The sequence below is a fragment of the Atractosteus spatula genome, chromosome 14 (genome assembly GCF_055471065.1).
Source record: "Atractosteus spatula isolate fAtrSpa1 chromosome 14, fAtrSpa1.hap1, whole genome shotgun sequence".
Taxonomy (NCBI): domain Eukaryota; kingdom Metazoa; phylum Chordata; class Actinopteri; order Semionotiformes; family Lepisosteidae; genus Atractosteus; species Atractosteus spatula.
In genome coordinates, this window is record NC_142719.1 from 24,050,994 (window position 1) to 24,073,148 (window position 22,155).

Consider the following 22,155-nt stretch of genomic DNA (forward strand, 5'->3'; position numbering starts at 1 on the left):
GCCTCACCATTAGGTACCCAAAAATTGTTGCTAACTTTTAGTCTAAAAACATTATGCAATGAAATGTTGTACATTGATATATTGTACTTACAGAACATAATGAATGGCAGAAGCAGTTCTTGTAGACTTGTATATCTGAGTTATGTTTTTAACTTTATTTACAGCAGTTGCAGGAGGGTCATTTTCATTGAGGGAAAGTTCTGTCCTTATATCACTTCCATACTGTACAACAGCAAATCTGCACTATTAAATAAATGAACAAAAGGAAGATATCTTCATCACAAAAATGTTTTAGAATACAATCAATTGTCTCTTTATGTGCTTTTAATTTGTATGTGGTTTAATGTGCTTCGAGAATCTAAACCAGACCCTAATTTAGAATTTAGTTCACAAATTAATAAAACTATATAAACTTCTTACATGAATAAATGTGTGTAATAGTTTTTATTAAATTAATTATTATACATATTGTTATTTTCTGAAACAAATCTACCGCATACATTGAGAATAACCTGTAAATAGAGACAATAATATTTTACATTAAAATTAATGTTTTGGTACTAACAAATTTAATTTCACACACAATAAACACCACCGTCTGGTATAAAGCAGTTTGGCAAATGACATGACTTGAAATGACACAATAAAAACATTTTGCTTTGTTTGATTCAATAATTTTAATGAAGTTTTAACAAAGGTTTGGGAAATGGACAATACTTGTACTTTCTTCTATGTAAGTGTAAGTGCCTGATAACCTTCTCAATGTGTTGCTCCTACACCTCTTCCTACTATCCACATGCTCACTATCATGAATGAACTGCTTTGCCACTATCCTCAAATCCCTTCTCCTTCTCATCTCCATACATCTAGCACCTTCACAGGTTAGGGTTTCCATTTTCTCACTGCCTCAGCAGTCCTAGCTACGGAGTACCATGGAATTTCTGCCAGATTTGAGAGACAAGCTTTAGGTGATATCCTGCCCTTCTTTAGGGCAAACTACTTTAGGCCAACCTAATTGTTCCTCTCATCCTCCCATAGCAACCAGCTCATCAACTATGTTAATGACTCTTCCACCAGCTAAACCATCCTTTCTGCCAGCAGACTTGAAGCAAGTTGCACTACCTTCTTCATGGCTTTCATGGAAACTGGCCTCCCTACTCCGCTTATACTGGTACTCAGCCTTGTTGCTCATCCTTCTCCACTCAACCGACCCACTCTGATGACACACTTTACAGGACTTCAGTTCAAGCCGGAATCCTGGCTGTAAACTTCATCACCTATCAATCCATCAGTCCTAGCAATTTCTTATGTGTCACCTTTGAATCTTTCTTTAAAATCCACTGTACCAGTAAGGCATATTATTACCAATATTACCAGCAGCCATATCACCCTGCAACTCATAACTGGCAACCCACTGAAGCTAAGCAGGTGTGAGCCTGGTCAGTACCTGGATGGGAGACCTCCTGGGAAAAACTAAGGTTGCTGCTGGAAGAGGTGTTAGTGGGGCCAGAAGGGGGTGCTCACCCTGCGGCCCATGTGGGTCCTAATGCCCCAGTATAGTGACGGGGACACTATAGTGTAAAACAGGCACAGTCGTTCGGATGAGATATAAAACCGAGGTCCTGACTCTCTGTGGTCATTAAAAATCCCAGGGCATTTCTCGAAAAGAGTAGGGGTGTAACCCAGGCATCCTGGGAAAATTTCCCATTGGCCCTTACCAATCATGGCCTCCTAATGATCCCCTGCTATGAACTGGCTACATTACTCTGCTCTCCTCCCCACTGATAGCTGATGTGTGGTGAGTGTTCTGGAGCACTATGGCTGCCGTTGCATCATCCAGGTGGATGCTGCACATTGGTGGTGGTGGAGGGGAGTCCCCATTACCTGTAAAGCGCTTTGAGTGGAGTGTCCAGAAAAGCGCTATATAAGTGTAAGCAATTATTATTATTATAAAAAAATAATTTTCATGATTTCTATTTTTTTTTTTTGTTGTGTAGGCCACACAGTAACCTAGCATCTTAGTACTTGGAATGCAGCTGAAAGGGGTCTCCTCATATCAGGAATTGTGTCCATTCTCAACTTCCCTAATGATGGTAGCATAGTGCCTCACCATTAGGTACCCAAGAATGGAGACCATTTTTATTAAAACTGTGGATCAAAGAACAGGTCAATTACCCAAATAATGACCAGCCAATGGGGAGCAAAAAGACTACACTTGATGATGTCATAACTAATTACAATTTCCTGGTTTAAAAAGTACTGCACAATTTATTTCTCTCTTCATTGAACCTGGCAATCTGTCGACGTTACCAATCTGAAGCCAGTCTGAATCAGGACTTTTTCAAGATGTCAGACTGAGAGAGTCCTTCCTTAAACACAAAAATATACTCAAGATTCTCTCTGTTATCTATCAATTGCTATTCACCTAGCTACAGCTAAGAAAAATTCTTGCTCTGCACCCTGGCACATAGCTGCCAAGATGAATAGATAATAGACAGCTGTAAAAAATCCAGCCCAGCTCTTTCATCAGTGGGAATTTAAATTGTGAAACAAATCTGAAAAAAAAATGATTTTTCAAGCAAATCTTTCAATATAAACTTTAATATTCACATTATAATTAATTTTTACACTATTATTCCAAACTTGTTTAATAAAATTTAGCTCATGACAGTAACTGAACATCAAGAACAAGTAAAGGTTTATTCCATGCTGAAAAGATAAGAAAAGAAACAACGTTTCGGCTGTGGAGCCTATCAATTTGTCTTCGAAAATATGAAAGTGATTAAATATATGAGATTAATATAAATTAGGAGGTAGACAATAACAAATGTTATAGTTGATCTACAGTTGATCTAGTATATGATGTTATGAATTTCCATCTTTGTAATTCCTGGGTAAATAATCAACCATTTGTTTCACAGCAGATCGACTCACCTATATTGAGAGTTTAAAATGAGATAATTTTGAGGCTGTAGTAGCGTGAGTGTATATAATTTACTGTAACATTTCAAAATTGGAACAGTAAATTTCAGGATTCCTTTGATCATCACTTGTTTCTTGAATTGCAATGTACAAATTAATTAATACAACTAAAAAAACTTTCATTCCAGTGGCAGATAATAATAATAATATCAATTTATCCACCCTTCTTCACCACTCCTTTGATTAATTTCTTGTCTCTGTAACTTTGAAATGACCTCTGTATTCCCAGTCCGCTTAACAGTTCTATATCGTCACTTGTTTCTTGAATTGCAGATGGCTACCTATATTATCTGCAAGTCATCCTCCCATACCTTCTTGCAGTACAACCTAATTAATTACCTTACCACTATGTCCTCAGTCTTGTACCACCAGTCCTCCTTACATTCCTTCTCACAATATTGTTTCCTTTCAGGGTGACTTGAAGTGGACATGACGTCTATAATAATTTGAAAACAAGCACATCGTAACTTTTCCAAAATAGCTACAACTACAACTTTTGTGTACCTAATTTTTTTATTTTCAGCTAACACATCCGGCAACATAAATATATTATACTGTATATAACATCTAACCCAACACAAGTGCCACATCTTCTTTGGCCAGTGAAGATTCCTTGGGCAGCATGATTTGGCATGCTAAATCATAACGTGTTTAGTGCACCTAGCTCATCATGGCAATGAGTTTTGATGTGCATTTTTAATGGCTGCATCTGTATACAAAGGCATTGGAGCAAGGTTCATGCACAATTTGTTTGTCCCCGTATCCTAACTCTTCCACAAAAGAATCAGCCTCCATAAGTATTACAGCACTTACTGACATCTATTTACATTTCTTTCATTGCCTCCGAACTCAGCCTGTTATTTAATTTCTGTGTGATCCTCACTGGCGTTTCTACTTCCGTAAAAATCTTCAACAATTTTTTAGTCCACAATAGCTAACCCAGACTAAAAGAAAGTAGAGAGGATTTCATGAACATCTTTCCTGTTTTTCCTCCATTCCTTCACCATATCCAGTCCATTAAATGTTGCCACACAAATGTTTTCTGGCACAATCAAATTATTATTGACATCTGAGGCCTCATAACTCTGTTACCCTAAGTATTACAGATGACTACAGTTCAACTTAAAGCTGTCGCAGCAGTCATACAGTTTCAAATACCTTGTCTGAAGTATGAATCTTTTTTATGCTTTACCTTTGCTAGGGAAAGGTTAGGATTCCTTGTTGATATAATGCTGAGCTCAGCTTTCTGACAAAGTGTTTTAAAAAAGACTCAGGTCTGGCCTCAAGTCAAAACTTAGACTAGGGAGAAACTCAGAGTCTCAAAGTGTGCTTGTCCTTGGTTGTAGCTGCAACATTGAACACCTCATTGATAGGCATTGGTGTCAACAAAAGTCTACAGTACCTGTATTATTCAATTGATCAAGTAAAATTACATTTGGAAGAACTCTTCATAAAACCTCTCTTGCTGCATAGAAAGTCTTAGGGAGCATTTTGCTTTGCTAAGTCTATCTTTGTACAGAAGTCACCTTTAGCTAAGTTTATTTCTGACTGTTAGTAGTTCAGACACTGATTGTCACAGTCACATAATTAGCTCGTCAGATTGCCAGGAGTCCTGGAGGTTGAGAGAGTGGAGAGGGAAAGCAATTCCCGATTAACGTTTTAAGTCAAGAAACAAAACAACTGATTTGTTGTAACATCATGAGGTGTAGTAATTTTTCCCACCAGATAGGTTCCTCATTGTGGATAGTCCTATTCCTTTCAGTGAGTTATTGACAGTGATCTTTATTCAAAATTCCATATCTGTCTCCCTCTTGGAATGGTAAACAAAGAGAAATTCAACCTAATTTATGATGTCCTGGTATGTGTCAGAATCCCATCACATCCTATTTAGCAGAGGCCTGTGTGACTAACAGTCCTAAGAAAATGATTTACAGGCACTATGCTGTGTGAGGCTTATTTTCAGTTCAAGGCAACATAAAGATGGTTATTAAAACCTTTCTGAACACTTAATTCAAATTGTATGAAAGTCATAGCCTAGCCGCTACTTCTCCTTATTCAGAACTGATAGTCCCATAAATCATCTGCTGCATCCCCTTTTCTTTATAGCCCAAAATAATGTCCTATAAAACCTTCCTTCTCAACACATTTACAGTACACATACTGTTAAGCCTGTAAAGGTAACTAAAGTTTTCATGAAACATTTTACTCCTCCTTTCCTTTGTCTAATATTTAGATTTCTACCTGCATCAAACCTTATAATATAAACGTCAACCATTATAATGTACTTATATGCCCTTAGGTGTTTCCATTACTTAATGGCATTATCCACATATTATTTTTTCATATGCAAGTAAATTAATTCTTAAAGTGGATAAAAGATATGGTTTGAATTATCCGTCCAAACACACATAACCATTAACTTGGTGCATATCCTCATTCCGTTACTGTTAACTAGAATATTGTGAGTTTTAATGGCCTTATCCCTGTGGTCATTTCCTTTGCCAAACAGTTTAAAGCAAATCTAAAAAGAATGACTTATTCTGTTTTATTATTATTTGGATTGTAATGATACTTGAAAGCAGGTAAACTCTTTGTAAACGATATAAGATCTCTTATATTGTAATATGAGAAAGCTGTGTAACCACCCAGGACATCCAACAATATTTGCGAAGATGTTCCTGTAGATCAGTGATACTCAAACTTTTTGGACCAAGTACAGTACCATCTCAAGTATAGTACCAAACCAAAGCCAAACCAAACCAAAGGTGGTCCAAGTACCACCTACAAGTCATCTTCTCATAGGAACCCCAGAAAATCTCAATGACCAACATGAGCACACACTCACATACACATATGATAAAAATAGCACTGAGCACTTATCATTTCAGTGACAGGGGTGAGCCTGTTTAGTTGAGCAAAGCAGATGTAAGTTCATTGGTTGAGCTTTGATACAATTAGCAACTTTGACAGCACAGTCTAACAGATTTTAAATCCTCAGGCATTTTCCTGACTGCCAAGACACGGGTGGATGCTGCAGTGCGTCCAATTCATATCTGGAGCAACCTTTCTAATTTGTGCAACAACACCAATGTGTCTACCTGTTATCGCTCTAGCACCGTCTGTACAAACTCCTATGCATTTTTTCCAGTCGATGCCATTATCTTCGATAAATTCATTCAGAAGCTGAAATATGTGCTCTCATATAGTTCTTGTTGGTAGAGACTTAGGGAACAGAAAGTCCTCATGGGACGTGCCCTCAAACTCATGTATAATGGAAACGAGCAAATTGCCCAAATAAATGGCATCTACAGAATCATCTTAAAAATTGCAGTGAAAAGCATCTGCTCATCTTAACATGCTCTATCAGCATACTTTTGAAATCATCTGCCAATAATCAATAATTCTATGAGTGACTGTGTCATTCGAAAGGGGCAGCAGGTCGAGCTGTTTAGCAACTTTTTCTCCACACATAATACAGTGTGTCAGTTCTTTAGTAATCCGCAAGCTTGCATTCTTTCCCGTTTCCGTTTCAGGAGTCCATCTCAGAAGTTAAAAGAAGCTTTTATTTCATGTGCATAGGAGCGAAACACAGAGACGCTTGGTGTATTTTTCTCATATTAACCTAGAACAATCCTTAAATATTTTTCTATTATCACGCTTTCCTGTGCTCACAAGATTGGTATTGTTCCAAATTCACACACATTCTCCTACCTTCCTATTTGCTGGAGATAACTTTATTTAAAATACAATTGGCCACTTACGTTTGTACCAAGCTCTTGTGTCCACTCAAGCATTAGCGCTAGCTGTATCGTATTATGTAGGCTGTGTATTTGACACATAAACTCATTTTATTAAAATAGAAAATATGAAAATCCATCCCAATTTTTCAGTGCACACAACAGATTTCCAGTGTCATCTGGCATACCACCTGGGGGCGCTCCACAGTTTGAGAACCATGGCTGTAGATTGCATAATACAATAGGACTAGATCCACAGATGGAATGGCTGTACTTTAAATAGCACACACATGCACAGAAAGGTCTACACACTATGTCTTTTTAGACACTGCCCCAGTGTAGAACAAAATCCAGCGCCCAAGAGCTTTAAGGCAGTAGTGCTGTTACACTACCATGTTGCCTATAAAAAGGTATTTGTAATGATTTTATTGTACTGATCAAATCTATTGTGATACAGATGCAGCCATTCAAAGTGCACGGTACAGACACGTACCGGAGGTAATTGGCTACGGCCTCGCGCATCGTGACGTGCGTTGACACAAAATACCGCGGTACGTGATTGGTTGACCGACAGGGGCACTCGTGGTCCATTGGTCGGTCGTAGAAAGATTTAAATGTCTTTACTGTGCCCGTTTTAGTATTGAATATTTATATGGAATTTAACCACTGAAGGGAAATCTTAGTAGCTGAGCATAAAAAGAACAGGAGCATACTGTAACGCGTGTGAAGGCCATAAACGATATTAATTTTGGAACATAAACATACCGTATATGGCTGGTCTCGGTACTTTAAAGAAAAAATACACACCAGTATTCCATTTCTCCCTAAACATTTTAAGCATCGAAGTCTTTAACTAATTTGATTAAAAGGGAATATAATATGGAATCGCGTATCTAAAGAAATTCATGTAGCGCAACACAAGAATAGTACACGCTGTACGATGTCTGTTGATAATGTTTGTAGGGCTTTTTCAACACTCCTCATGTGGCGTTGTGGGTTAGGTTCCTGACTCCCACATCACGCGTTGCGTGTTCGAATCCAGCTGAAGCCATGACTTCTTTTTTAACAAACATTTCTTTGAAAAAATAAAACGTTTCCCTGGGTCAGAGATTAAATAAAACTTCACCTGCACCAAACAAATTTATATTTCTAAATATCACAACATGATCGAATTTAAGTCATTTTAATAACAATGAATAGTCACCTATGCGTTACAATATAAACATTTATATTGATTTAAATCGCGTTTAAATCGCCTTTATTTAAAACCCATAAATAAAGCTGATACTGTTTAGACTTTTAATTATTTAAAACTGTATTACAGCAGCACAATGCACAATGTAACGTAAATCGCTATCTTTGTCTTCTGCGTAATAATGTTCACCTCTCTGTCCAGCAAATTAACAATAGTAATAATAATGAACTTTATTGTATATGGCGCCTTTAAAGGTGGCTCCTCAAAGCGCTTTACAGGATAAAAACAATAACAACAATACTGTTAGGCTGGGCAAACGATTTTTATTTATTTTTTTTAAAGAAATACAAAATGAGATATAACGATTTGTTCCGGCTTAGACATTAACGAAGAGCATAACGAAGGTCATAAAGGTCATAAACTATATTAATTTTGGAACATCAACATATTATGTAAACTGTATGTTGCTGTTATTGGCATTTTAAAGAAAAAATATTGTAAAATCCTGGGTTCGGTACAATGATTCAGGCATTCATGTGAAGGACAACAGAGCTTTCACTGGCTCAAAAAGACAAAAAGAATAACGGACACAGCGCGAGCCTGCATTCTCTCCTCAGCCGTCCACACCACACTTTTCCCTGGGTCAGAGATTAAATAAAACTTCACTCGCACCAAACAAATTACCACACACATGTTAACCCAAATATGTCTCACAATACTTTTATGGTACATTACTTTGCTAAAATGTATTTAAAAATAAAAACGATTACAAATGCCAGCAGAGAGAGAGACACACACACAGTTCTTCATTGTCAAAAAGTAATTGTTTTTTACTTTGTCAGCACCCAGACAAACGCAAACGCGTTATTAATGAAATGCTTTTATTCATTCTTAATCGAACTCACAAGTTGTCATCTGCTGTTGAAGCTCTGTGAGACTAGACTCGCACATGGCTAGACTTGACTCGGCTCTGGCTTTCCCATCTATACCGATGCACTGCAAGTACAACCCCCCTCTCTGTGGGAGTGCTGGCTGTGACGAATTAAACTGGTTTCACAGGTATTTTCAAAGTAGAAGGGGGCGAGATTTCCAGCAAAAGACACCTCCCCCCTTCAAAAACCCAGTAAGTACAGTACTTACTAGTTAAGAAAGCTAGGCTCCTCAATTAAATCGCTTTAACATGCTAATGCGTTGGTGTAACAGTCCGGGCGTGGCAAGCTTCTAATGTCTCCCGACTACGGCGAAAGGAACCCTTCTTTCATTGGAAGACAATGAACATATTCTACCCGTACATGAGAATATAATGCTGGCGCGTGGGCGCGGTGGGGTGCTGTACCAGCTGTCAAAAAAAAAGTTGTTTTTTTTTTTAAGTCAATTGAGTGTCCATAATATTGCAGTAAGTGAAAAGACCACGAGCATTCTTCCTCCCCCTACATTCTCAGAGTAGAATAGAATTTATTATTAGCACAATTTATTATAGTGTTAAATTTAATATTATTGATTACTAATAATTTATGCTAACACCTAGCTTTCTTAACTAGTAAGTACTGTACTTACTGGGTTTTGGAGGGGGGGGAGATGTCTTTCACTGGAAATCTCGCCCCCCTCTACCTTGAACTCCCCCCTGTGTATTGTCCATTTAGGGCAAGCGAGAGAGAGTGTGCTGTCCTTTGACAAAACAAGGCTCGCCAGATAATGTGAATCGAAACCTGTTTTTCTAGCTTTTAAAGTCGTGCGATGTGTAAGCAGGAACACATCATTGTATCTTACATATGAAAAATACATAATATAGCTCCCAAACAAACGCAAACGTGTTTTTAATAAAATGCTTTTATTCACTCATAATCTGACAATTTCAGGAAGACTAAGGAAGGACTAAGGAAATTGTCATCTGTTGTTGAAGCTCTGTGAGCTCGGTGACTTTGAGACCACTTGTTATCCCAAGTTGTTTGAATCGCCACAATTCAAATAGAGAAGAAAGAGCTGACTGACAAGATTGAAGATGTGGCTGTCAATGTTGGATTAAAAAAAAACACGTTGCCCGACGTTAGTTGCATTGCTTGAAAAACAATTTTATTTCGAGAGACTGGATAAGTAATTCAAGTGTTTTTTTAACTTCCTGAAAAACAAGTCATAATTTAACAATATGTGCAAACGTTTTTTTATGATATGTTGTTGTTGTGAATGTCTGTGGAGTGTATCTTATTTGCCTGTCTGTCCTGGCTGTGCTCTCTCGCTCGCCCTCCCCCCCCCCTCAATTCAATTCAATTCAATTCAAGGTGCTTTATTAGCATGACAAATGGGTACAATCAGTGTTGGGTATTTACTTTGTAATCTGTATTGCTTTGAGATGCCACTTTTAAAGGTGATATATAAAATCAAGGCTTTAACTTGCTTTAACTCCGCAAGTCTGAGTTCTTGTGTCCGTCCTATCCGACCCCGAAAGTATTACAATATGTATCTTTATAGCAGGTGGTATACAGCTTTTTAGTATAGATTACACTTTTCTAAAATGTATTTAAAAAATAAAAACGATTACAATCTAATCTTTCCACGTTTGATCCCAAGATCCCAAGAAAAATAAATCTAAACAGGGAGAAAGCTATGCTGAACGTTTATTAAGATACTTAGAAGACAAAGATATCAATTTATGTTGCATTTGTCTGATTGTGAATCAAAAAACACATATATTTAAACAAGCGTTTGCGATTTAAATCAAAACGCGATTTAAATCAATATAAATGTTTATATTGTAATGCATAGGTAACTATTCATTGTTATTAAAATGACTTAAATTCGATCATGTTGTGATATTTAGAAATATAAATTTGTTTGGTGTGAGTGAAGTTTTATTTAATCTCTGACCCAGGGAAATGTTTTATTTTTTCAAAGAAATGTTTGTTAAAAAAAAAAGTCATGGCTCCGGCTGGATTCCGGCTTGTGTTGCGGTACATGAATATAATTATATCGTTATTAATTTCTTTAGATACGCGATTCCATATTATATTAGCAGAAAAGCTTAAAACTACCACTTTTTTACATGCTATTTCACATGTTAGTTAAAGACTTCTATGCTTAAAATGTTTAGGGAGAAATGGAATACCGGTGTGTATTTTTTCTTTAAAGTACCGATTCCTGGAATCTGACTGGCTGACACCCTTCTGAAGTGGTTCCATAATATCTGGTATACGGAAAAGAAAGCGTTGATAAAAAAGCCTGGATTCTCATGTATCTGATACAAGTATCTTTTAATACAGTCTTTGATGTGCTCTTGAGGATCCTTGTGATATTTTGAGCTCTGGTTGAATGATAAGTGTCGCAGTTTAAATAATTTTCGTAGTTAGAAATTATGAAACGCTCTGTTAAAAGCAAGGGAGTTTTTATGTCCGTTACAGTAAAAGAAAATGCCTGACAAAGTAGGGCTTGGACAGATTCCAAGTGCTTGTACAAATGTGCTAAAGAAATTAGCAAAAAAAGTAATTCCTTTATCGTATTGGCTAGCTAATGTCCTGTCCTCGTTAGTTAGATCTACGAAATGCTGTGGTGTTTGTCAAAGAAAAAACTAAAAGTATTTTCGTTTAAAATGATGGTTAGAAAGAATGTGGACCAGCGTAATACTTTGAGTTTACAGCTTGTCCAAAGTCATTGATTATTAATACTATTAATAATATCTTCGGTAAAGGCTTTGATGCATAAATATTTCTGATAAAGGTAGGTTGTGTACTTTTGTCCAACTGAGCAATCTTGCTTTCATAAAATATACCAACTTTTTAATGACTGATGATTAACATGCTGTAATACACAGTTTAAATTTAAAAGCTCAAATGCTGTACATGAGAGGTTAAGCTTTATTGGCTCCTCCTGGCGGTTTTACAAGGTGATCCGGATACTTTCCGGTATGACGTCAAATGATGCGATATACCGCGTGATACTGCATTTTGATGCGACACGCCCACCGGGGTATACCGCGAAATACCCCACCCATTTTGAATGGCTGCATCTGTATGGTATTCTATAGAATCGTTCAGAGAGTAATTTGTTAAAAAATCTCAAAAAAGAGTAGACACTTTACAAATAACAATAAGGCCTCTGGAAACATCATCAACAAACAACACACACTGTCCGGTCTTTAACAGATAAAGAAAAGTTCTATACCTAAATTCTTTGTATCTTATCTTGTTCTTTTGTACAATCATCAGTCAATCCATGCAAAAATTACAAAAAACATTCCCCCTTTTCTCAATGACAGAATTATTTTTAATGTAATCTTCCATACAGGTTTTGACTTCACACTTTTCTCCACCCCTCTACACTTTGCACTTCCTGAGTGGCCTCTCTGCCTCCTTCTCCACTTTTCCAGCTTTTGTTCTCCTGTGCTATTTAATCTTTGCTGTCTACCCTGTCTTTCTTACACCTGAAGATGGCTCTACAGCTGAAACGTTGTGTTTCCTTTCTTTTCTTTTCAGCATGGAATAAACCCGTTACCTGTTAATTTGCAGCCTACGCATGCTGACACAGCTACCCACTTGAACTACTTAAACATATTTAAATGTGAAATTTTAGTTTGGAATTTTTTGGTTGTTTTGCAATATTATCAAATTAAATAGCAAGATAAATCTGGACTTCAAGGGTAAATACCTCTCACATGAAGTGATTGTACTTCCAAGGGCATAGTGACAACAAAATATTAAATATACTGTAACTCTTTACATTTCATTCCTAAGATGACTAATGAAGAAAATCTTCACTTTTGCACCCCAAGAACAATCTTTATAGATATTGAAATATTGATATTTTAACTACTTACAATACTTACATTTGAGCAGTTTCTCCAAGTCTTTTGCATCACATTGCTAATGAAAGTTTTTGCCTTTACAAAGTCTTCGTGGGAAATACTTCCAGAACCATCCAGAACAAAGACAAATTCTGTCCCTGCAGCTGTAAGAAAAATTCTCCTCACTCAAGTTACAATTACTTTCACTCAGAATTTCTGTTTGTGCCAAGGTCATATATGCAGTAGCACAGCAAAATAATCAATCAATCAAGGTTTATTTATCAATGCACGACAATACAGCATACAGCGGTGGCTGTCGGCAATGAAATGCTTTAACAAGCTAAACAGATCACTTTTCTTTCTATACAATTCAAGAGACATTTGTACAAAGCACTATGAAACAATTATCATTATCATTTTGTTTATGTGACTATGTCTGTCAATAGTGGTAACCTTTGTAATAGTCATCAATTATTGTGAAACTTTTTACCCTTTAATTTATCCCAGTCTTAGTTTGGTTGAGAATTTAGTAAGTATTGATTTTCCATATTTTACAGGTTTTTGAGTGTTTACTTTTGAAAACAGCAACTGACCAGACATTTCCCTGGTGACCTTGAAAGTTTGTACCTGGAGTAATTAATGTATGATGTTCCCAAGCCACACTCAAGGATTTTCTATGGCAGAAATATAGATTTAGACTAGGTTGAACTGATTTTAAAAGTAGGTTGTTCAAATAAAGTACTGACAAAGTATGTATGCATTTATGTTGTTTGCAAGGCTTAAATATAAAAAGGATATTATAATGGCTATTTTTTTTCTAAAATACTGAAGAAGTCTGAAATGTCCTGAAATAATGTTTAATCATTAAAGCCTACTGTATGTACAACATAAGATCTTCCTGTTCTTTCATGACACTGGTTTAAGTTAGCTAGTGTATGTCATGGAGATGATCCATAAAAAGTTCAAAAGACTTGTCCTTGGATGCCTTTACTCTATATGTGGAGAAGGTGAAATGAGTTCTCATATATTCTGACTTAAAAAGAGTTATTATTGTGAAGGCAAAACCAGTCCAGAAACAATGTCTCAATCACATTCCCAAGAAACATTTGGGGAATGAGCTGCTGCTGCCCTCAGTCACCTGACCATTTGGGGGAAGACAATTAGCCAGGTGAATATTTAAGAGAGGAAGTAGATGCTTCTTGAGTCAGTCAGTAAATGAGAGATATCTGTCATCCAGATATAGAGGGCACAGCTGAATTCATGCAAAATTACTAGAGAGAGAAGAAGGACTGACCAGGAACACTGGAAATCTCAATCTGCGGACAAAGAAACAATGAGCGCTTGAATTGTCGTAAGTTTGTGATAAGTCAAAAGGAGAGCTTTGGAGTGGTTTAAGGTTAGGGTTATGAAACCCCAGGGAGAGACTAAAGTTGGCTTTAAAAAGTCTTAAAGATTGATTTTTGTTCATAAAGAGTCCCTGGAAGAGACTAATGTTTTGAAGTTGGTAAACCACAGCTGCATAGTGGGATACTTGGGCAGTGAACAAGTTACTTAGCAGCTCACGGAAGCGCTTACAGCCTTACTTACCATACATCTGTGTGTCTGTCCATGTCCATGTACCTACAATATTTTCTTTATATGATTTTGTTACTCACTGTGGGGCATCTCATTATTTGTAAGTACACTTAATTGATATTGAACCTTTCTGGATGGTGTGCCTTGTAATATGCACTAAAATCTCCCTTGCTAAGTGATTATGTGAAATCCAATAAAGCTGGAAAACTACAGTATTTAAGTCAATTTAAATGTTGGAAAATAAGATACTGTGAAAAAATATTTAGATTTTTTAAATTTTACTTGCATGTATTCTCTTTGCTAACTTCTATCAATATCTCATCAATCATGCTTACATAACTTCTTTAACATGAAGTTACAGTCATCAACTGATCATTTAAATTTATATTATAAACTAAAATTATATATAATAAAATTGTATTAGAAAGCAAATAATAAGTTGACAGCATAATTTAAACTATTTTACACATAATATTGACTTTGATTCAGAACAATGTTTCTGGAAATGTTTCTTAATTAACTTAATTCAAGACTTTAGCAATTTAATCACATACCTTCTTTAACCTGAAGGTCCACCTCACTGTATTCATCACGTACAAGAATTCTATTCACTCCACAGTAGTATTTCCCAGCGTCCTCCAGAGTAAGTCCGGTGATAGTCACAGTGAAGACTCTTGCTGAAGTGTCATCATACAGAGAGAATCTCCCCTCTGTAACACGAGTCTTGTCCTCTTCAGTTTTAATGAGATCAACACACTTGGTAGTAAAAAGTTTCTTTTCCTCTTTGCAGAGATACTTCTTGTTTGTTTCATATCCCTGTGAGTATATGCAGCTGATGCTAACAGTTCCACCTTGATCTCCTGTCACTTTGAGCTTGTCTGCCGACTTCACAGAACCCAGAGCTGTTAAACAAACACATGCCAGGTTATGAAAAAATGGCAACACGACTGCCCACAAGCAAAAAGTATAAAAGTGATATAAACCAACTTTCCAATACAATCACTTAGCTCTGCTTCTAAAAAGTACCAATGATAGTTTATTATGTGAGGCAAAGGATGCAATACTTCTATTCGATTCAAAGATATGAATATTCAAAGAAATCTAATATGAAAAGGGTAAAATGTATGTTTTAGTGGTTTGGTTAGAAACTAATGCCAGCAGCCATATCACCCTGGAGCTCACAATTGGCAACCTACTGAAGCTAAGGATGTGTGAGCCTGGCCAGTACCTGGATGGGAGACCTCCTAGGAAAGCTAAGGCTGCTGCTGAAAGTGATGTTAGTGGGGCCTGTTAGGGGGGCACTTACCCTGCAGTCTGTGTGGGTCCTGATGCCCCATTATAGTGACGGGACACTAAAAAGGTGCCGTCCTTCAGATGAAACGTTAAACCAAGGTCCTGACTCTCTGTGGTCATTAAAAATCCCAGGGTGTTTCTTGAAAAGAGTAGGGGCGTCAACCTGGAATCCTGGCCAAATTTCCCATGGGCCTTAATCAATCATGGCCTCCTAATAATCCCCATCTATGAATTGGTTTCATCACTCTGTTCTCCTCCCCACTGATAGCTAATGTGTGGTGAGCATACTGGCACACTATGGCTGCCGTCGCATCATTCAGATGGATGCTGCACATTGGTAGCGGTGGTGGAGGGGAGTCTCCATTACCTGTATAGTGCTTTGAGTGGATGTCCAGAAAAGTGATATATAAGTGTAAGTTATTATTATTATTAATTAAATAAATGTGATAATGGGAAAAATATGTAATGTGTTTTCGGAGAGATTGACCTTAATGAGGAAATGGCAGCCCAGGCATGAGGAGAATGCTGCCAAATCCCCCCCTCTCCACCCCACTGTTGTAGGGAGTGAGCTAGGGAGTTGCTTTTCACCTGATCAACAAAATAAGACAGTTGGGCTCTTTCTTTGTGCTGACATCCTGAATATTCAAGCATATTCAGTATCAAGCTATAGCTGGGACAAACTGATTTCTTCAACCCATCTATCTTTCAGCTGGAACCAAGAATAAAACTACATACAGGTTTTTAAAGACCAAAGTTCATCAAGGCACTTACTTTAGGCAAAGCTGTCCTCTGCAGAGCTTGGCAATGCTCTTTTCTCTACTCTCTTCTCTATGGGACACTCCCTGCACAGAAAAGTAGCTACCAAATTGGACCATAGACCAACACAGCCAGCTCTGGGAAGTTTAAACTCTTCAATGACATTTGGCCAACAGATGTTTGAGTATAAAAGTTTTTTTTCACATTCTGATTCTCAAGAATTGAACTGTTATTCAGTTTGATAGTTCACAACAGTACATGTATATTTACTTGTATCTGATAATATTAATGTGATGAAATTATATGAAACTGATAAAACCTACAAGTTAAATCTATATTTGTTAACACTGAAGTTATCAACACTTCTACTTTTAAGCCCTAAGTGAACTTCTTATATATTATATATATAATATATTCTTTTAAGTTTGTTGTTTGTTATGCATGTTTTGGTATTATGTCAATAAATTGTGTATTTTATATTTAGAATCTGTTAATTTGACTGTAAATTATTGTGTAATAGGTTTATTCCATGCTGAAAAGAGAAGAAAGAAAACATAACATTTTGGCCGTGGAGCCTTCTTCAGGTGTGAGCAGGCTCCACGGCTGAAACATTGTGTTTTCTTTCTTCTCTTTTCAGCATGGAATAAACCTATTATTTGTTGCTTTGCATCTTACGCAAGCTGACACAGCTACCCACCTGATCTACTGTAAATTATTATGTTTGATTTTGTTTTTAATTTTTAATTTAATGTTCCAATTTCTAGTTATTACAGTAAACTAAAACCCTCATATTACTACAGGTAAGGCAAGGATTGCGAGAAGGAAGACCTGGATGTGAGATTTTTATAGGTAGGCAAGCGGATATGTACAAGATTAGTTCCTCATGAACTCTTTTAAATGCTAAATGCCAAAATCAGGTGTTCAACAATAATATATACTGCAATATACTACAATACTTCTGGATTAGAAGATTAGGAAGAGAAGAATTTCCTACTTCCACCAGTCTGCTGTCTGCATATACAACATACAAACTGCATGCCCCACCCCCTTCCCCTCCAATGTGTGAAGTCTGTCTTGACTTTGTTGTTTAAGTGAGTGAGTGAGAAGACAAGAAATGTGATCTTTGTACACTTGTATGTTTCTTATAAGAATTATAATTCAGACTAAGAAATATAATTTTACTTTTAATTTATGAGAATGACAGTTTTGGTTTTATTACAATAAAAATAAACATCATATTAACTTTGACAGCATTGCTTGTTCCTGACCCTTATGAATCTATATTGTTAATGGCAATTGAACAGCAACATCTAATATGAGTGTACACAAGAGGCAACAAGCGAACATATTATTTTAACCTGCATTTTATTACCACATTAAAAGTGTTTTCTTTCATAAATGATGTATTTTGAGAGAATTTATTTTGCCCAATTGAGCAGTTAGAGCGATCCACAATATTTACTATAATCAACACTACACATTAAACATACGCCATTTTACTGATCTTACATCAGAAATACCTCATTATAAATTACATTATGATTTCACATTTAAATGTTTTATTTTTATTAATGTTTGATTATTATGCGCCTTAATTTATTTGTTAATCTTTGTGTATTTTAATCACTTTATTACTTATTTCTGCATTCAAGTAAAAGGAATGTCTGGTAGCAAATTACTGACATGTTGATAGAAATGTAGTTTGTAACAGTTCCACTGAAGTGTGGTCAAGCACTAGTGTGACATAATGACTTTACCATTGTAGGGTTACCTTAATTGGATCATGGCAGCTCTGAATCATTTGAAAACTCTAATCTGGTTTGTGAATTTTCCATAACACCCTGTAGCAGAAGTTGATGCTTTACAGAAGCAATCTCTCACTTGGTCACTCCTAATTTGTTACATATTGTTAAGAATTCTGCATTAAGCTATAAGCAGTACTGTTTTAGCTCAATAAGGCTAAAAAAGACTTTAAGAAAACCTTTTTTAACATTAAATAACTATGCATTTCAAAGAATGTTTAAAGTTTCAACTGTCTGTCGAGCCACTATCCATCCACTGTCTGTCGTGCCCTGTGTCCATCACAGGGTACAGACAGACACAAACACAAACTAACAGTAGCACATGCTCACACCAGGCCCAGTTTGCCCAGAAGCCAATTAACCTACTGCAATGTTTTTGGACTCTGGGAGGAAAGCCACAAAAACACAGAGAGAACATGCAAACTCCACATGGATAACACCCCAGGAACTGAACTCAAGGGCAGCTCTGTAGAGTTGTGCCCCTTGCACACTGTTTTCCCCTCCACAACAAACAGCACAAACAATAACACCCACTGCAATTCGTTCCTAAGATGTAGTGTCTTATTTTTTGTGTTGTGGCATCACTCCGTGACATTGCTGTATTACTATATTATTATATTATGAATGCTATAATTATGCAACCACTATTTTATTTTCAATTGAATATATTTACAGCCCTGTGATTTTATTTTAAAACTAAAGTAATTTTCAAGAAAAATATTTTAATGTGACAGAAAATGCTTCAAAAGTTAAGAATGATTCTAGACAAAATTTGTTACAATTTTTAATCAAAATAATTACTCCTGTGTCCTAATTAGGGGTCTTTTTTATTTTTATCTTGTGGCACGAGGACTTCTGCAGCCTAAAACCCTAAAACCTTTGCATTATCTTTCAAATGCACCTTTTGAAATGACTGGATAGTTAATGCCTCCAAATCGCTTTCTCATTCTGTCTGAGGGGTGGGGGATGAGGCTGAAGCCCATGTCCCCAGAACTCAATATCCACCATAGGTTTAATAGGTTATGAATGTAAAGTGAATATTTAACATATTGTGATATATAAAATGAATAAAAACGTCAATATAGTATTAGATTATTTTGTGTTACATTCTGTAATTTGCCTTACGCTAAGGTGCATTAATAACCAGGAGACTTAGATGCTGACAGGAAGACACCCTTAGGGTTTTATGGGAATTGGAATTACTAAACTAAAGCAGCATAGGTGTCTATAGGGAATGTGTAATGAAGAAAGGGGGTGAAAAGAAAAGCCTTTTCTTTTCACCCCCTGAAAAGAAAAGTCAGGGCTACTTCAGAAAAGTTCAGCTGAAATAGGTGCTATGCACCACAAGTGCAACCTTGTTGTTTCTGTATATTTCTCACATCAATTTCTAACAGCTTTGATCCAGCCAAATGAATATGAAAACCATAATTATATCAACTACGAAGAAGAAAAAAATGGGCAGCAAAAAACATATGTATAAAAAACTTAAATTTAGATTTAAAATTTTATAATTTTAAAATTTGAAAATATACATAGTGGATTTATTTTTTTTATTAAAAACTAACTACTATATACACATAAAAAACAGAAATTGTGATTTCTGTTTAAGGCCATCTTTAAATTCCCTTGCTTTTTCCGAGCATCCAGGAGACTGTTGTTCTGGAGGTTCATTCATGTTATTACTTTATTAATAATATTATTTTAATACTTGAAACATTTTTGTGTATAAAATTAACAGTAAATATAGTTAATATATTATTTTATTATTAGAAAAGGTCTTGTGCCCAAGGAACAATTTGTTAAATACACCGGATTTTGACCGGGATCAAACCCAGACCCTATCGCATGATAGTGCAGAATTCTACCACTGACCTGCCAATGCGTCATTCTGATTTGTATTTCATTTTCCATTACAACATATGTAGTTAAAGGAGCACATCAATACTCTCAAAATAACCACAGGAAATGACAGAGTTAAAGATGTTGATGAAGAAAATGTTTATGAAGTAGGTGGATTATTGTGTACCTTATTTTTTTAAGCTACCACTACCTTCTACATATGTATATTATTTGTCATAATTTATTATTCATAAATTAATAGCATTAATGACATTCAGAGACATTATTATACTTTTTATTTTAAGCTACCAAAATTTCTCTGCATTTACTTAATTCCATATTGTTTACAGCAGTAACGACAGAATTATTCATAGAAAGGGTTAAAAAATTATAGAATTTTGTAAAGTATATAAACTTTATCTAGTTAGAGCAAGCACATCAAAAAACTTCTAAATTAACCATGGTAGGCGCGCTGAGTTAAAGAATTTGATACAAAAACTGTTTATGAAGAAGGTGGAATAATATTACAGTAAGTGTTGCTGTGCATACCTAAATGAGGTTCCCATCTCTCTTCCTCATCTCTGTGGTGCAGCCACAGAGGAGCTATTCATGTGATTTCTGATTTAAAGTGTTTTCTTACTGATATGGAACCATCCTAGGATAGGGATGTGTCCATTACTCATGAGAAATGCAACCATTTTGATGCCTCATTGTCTAGAAAACTTTAAGCTCAACTGGTTTATGTTCTTAGGGTTATAGGTCATTGATACTCATCCCTCACCTTGGCAAACCAATCAAGAACCTGGGGGGCATGTGGGTCTCAAATGCCTGCCAAACTCTCAACCAATCATCGCCCATCTTTGTTCTAGTTAAAAGACACTGCAGAGATAAGAACTGTGCTTCTCCAGCCATTCTCGTGCACCCTTAGAGACAATCACATGACTGCCAGTGTTGTCAAGGATGGATGGATTAATACCCTCATTCATTTATTTCCTTTTTTTAAATTTTATAATCCACAAGTATTTAACAACTACAGGCCTGTCTCAAATATCCAATTTCTATCTAAAATTCTTGAGAGAATAGTTCAATCGTATCTGGACTCAAATAATATACTTGAGAAATTCCAGTCTGGTTTCCGCCCTGGCCACAACACTGAAACCGCATTAACAAGAGTCGTAAATTATATTCTGTTAGCCAATGACGCAGGTGTCACGCCCCACACTCTCCCTCGCAAATGCTGTTACATTCCCAAACCCACTGGTTCACAATCCCATTCCTAATTGAACCCATCACATTCCCACATGCACCAGATTCCACAAATTCTCACTCCCAGACCAATTATCCAACCACGTCCCTTTCTCTTCAGTATTTAAAATTCCCTCACACATCAACCCATGCTCACTATTGATAAGCCTCCTGTAGAATTCTCTTGTGCGCATTTCTAAGCCTTCTTGACTGACCTCCTGGTACCAAATCTTTGTTCCTGCCTTTTGACCATGCTTTTTGGATTTCTTTTTCGATTGTCTTTTGAATTTCCCTGGTGACCGGACTCATTGCCTCCTGACACAATCCAGAATTGTGAGGAAACACTAGGGGAAAAAGTCATGCAGGAATATGGGAATGAAAACAGGGGGCGTGTCCAAAGTGCGCTGGTGATCCGGGGAAGGTGTGGCCGAGGCAAACTATCCAGAAGAAATCCAAAGGGAGAATCCAAAACAAAAGCAAAGGTCCATGGCCGTGTAATCCATCCAAAAACCAGGGATTAAAAACAGGTGCCGGGTCGGGACCAGCGGAGGGAACAGGAACAGGCGCAGGAAGCTAAAAACATAACGGAGCCAGGCGTAACCAGGACCCGGGCTCGCACAATGGGGAGATCAGATGCAGAGCCTCGAGTGAAGTGAGTGCCTGGCTTTTAAAGGCGAACTGAAACAGGGTAGAAACAAGGAACAGGTGCGGGGAATGAGGCTAACGAGGAAGGGCTGGAGCGCCCTTAAGAGGAGGGGTTTGCGATCGTGACACCAAGCCCCTGGATTACATCTTTTGGATTGTCCCTGTGCTACTCGCATTCTGCTGAATTCACGATTACGCATAAGGATTCTCCTATTCCACCAATCGGTTCCCTGACAGCAGGGAATGCAACAGTGCTTGTGCTTCAAGATCTTAGTGCTGCTTTTGACACAGCTGACCACTCTGCTTTGTTAC

General features: G+C 36.8%; 1 protein-coding gene across 2 annotated transcripts in view; it reads right to left on the reverse strand.

The window, feature by feature from the left end:
• The window catches only part of LOC148820938 (polymeric immunoglobulin receptor-like), a 54,094-nt gene that overhangs the window by 6,497 nt on the left and 25,442 nt on the right, over positions 1-22,155 (reverse strand). The window contains exons 4-6 of one of the 2 annotated variants that reach the window (XM_088933254.1): positions 14,818-15,165; positions 12,731-12,852; positions 92-243 (exon numbers count right to left, since the gene is read on the reverse strand). In XM_088933254.1, the coding sequence (XP_088789380.1) occupies positions 92-243; positions 12,731-12,852; positions 14,818-15,165 (622 nt within the window). Of the gene's footprint in view, positions 1-91; positions 244-12,721; positions 12,853-14,817; positions 15,166-22,155 lie in introns of both variants that reach the window. The other variant, XM_088933253.1, reaches the window with a different exon arrangement.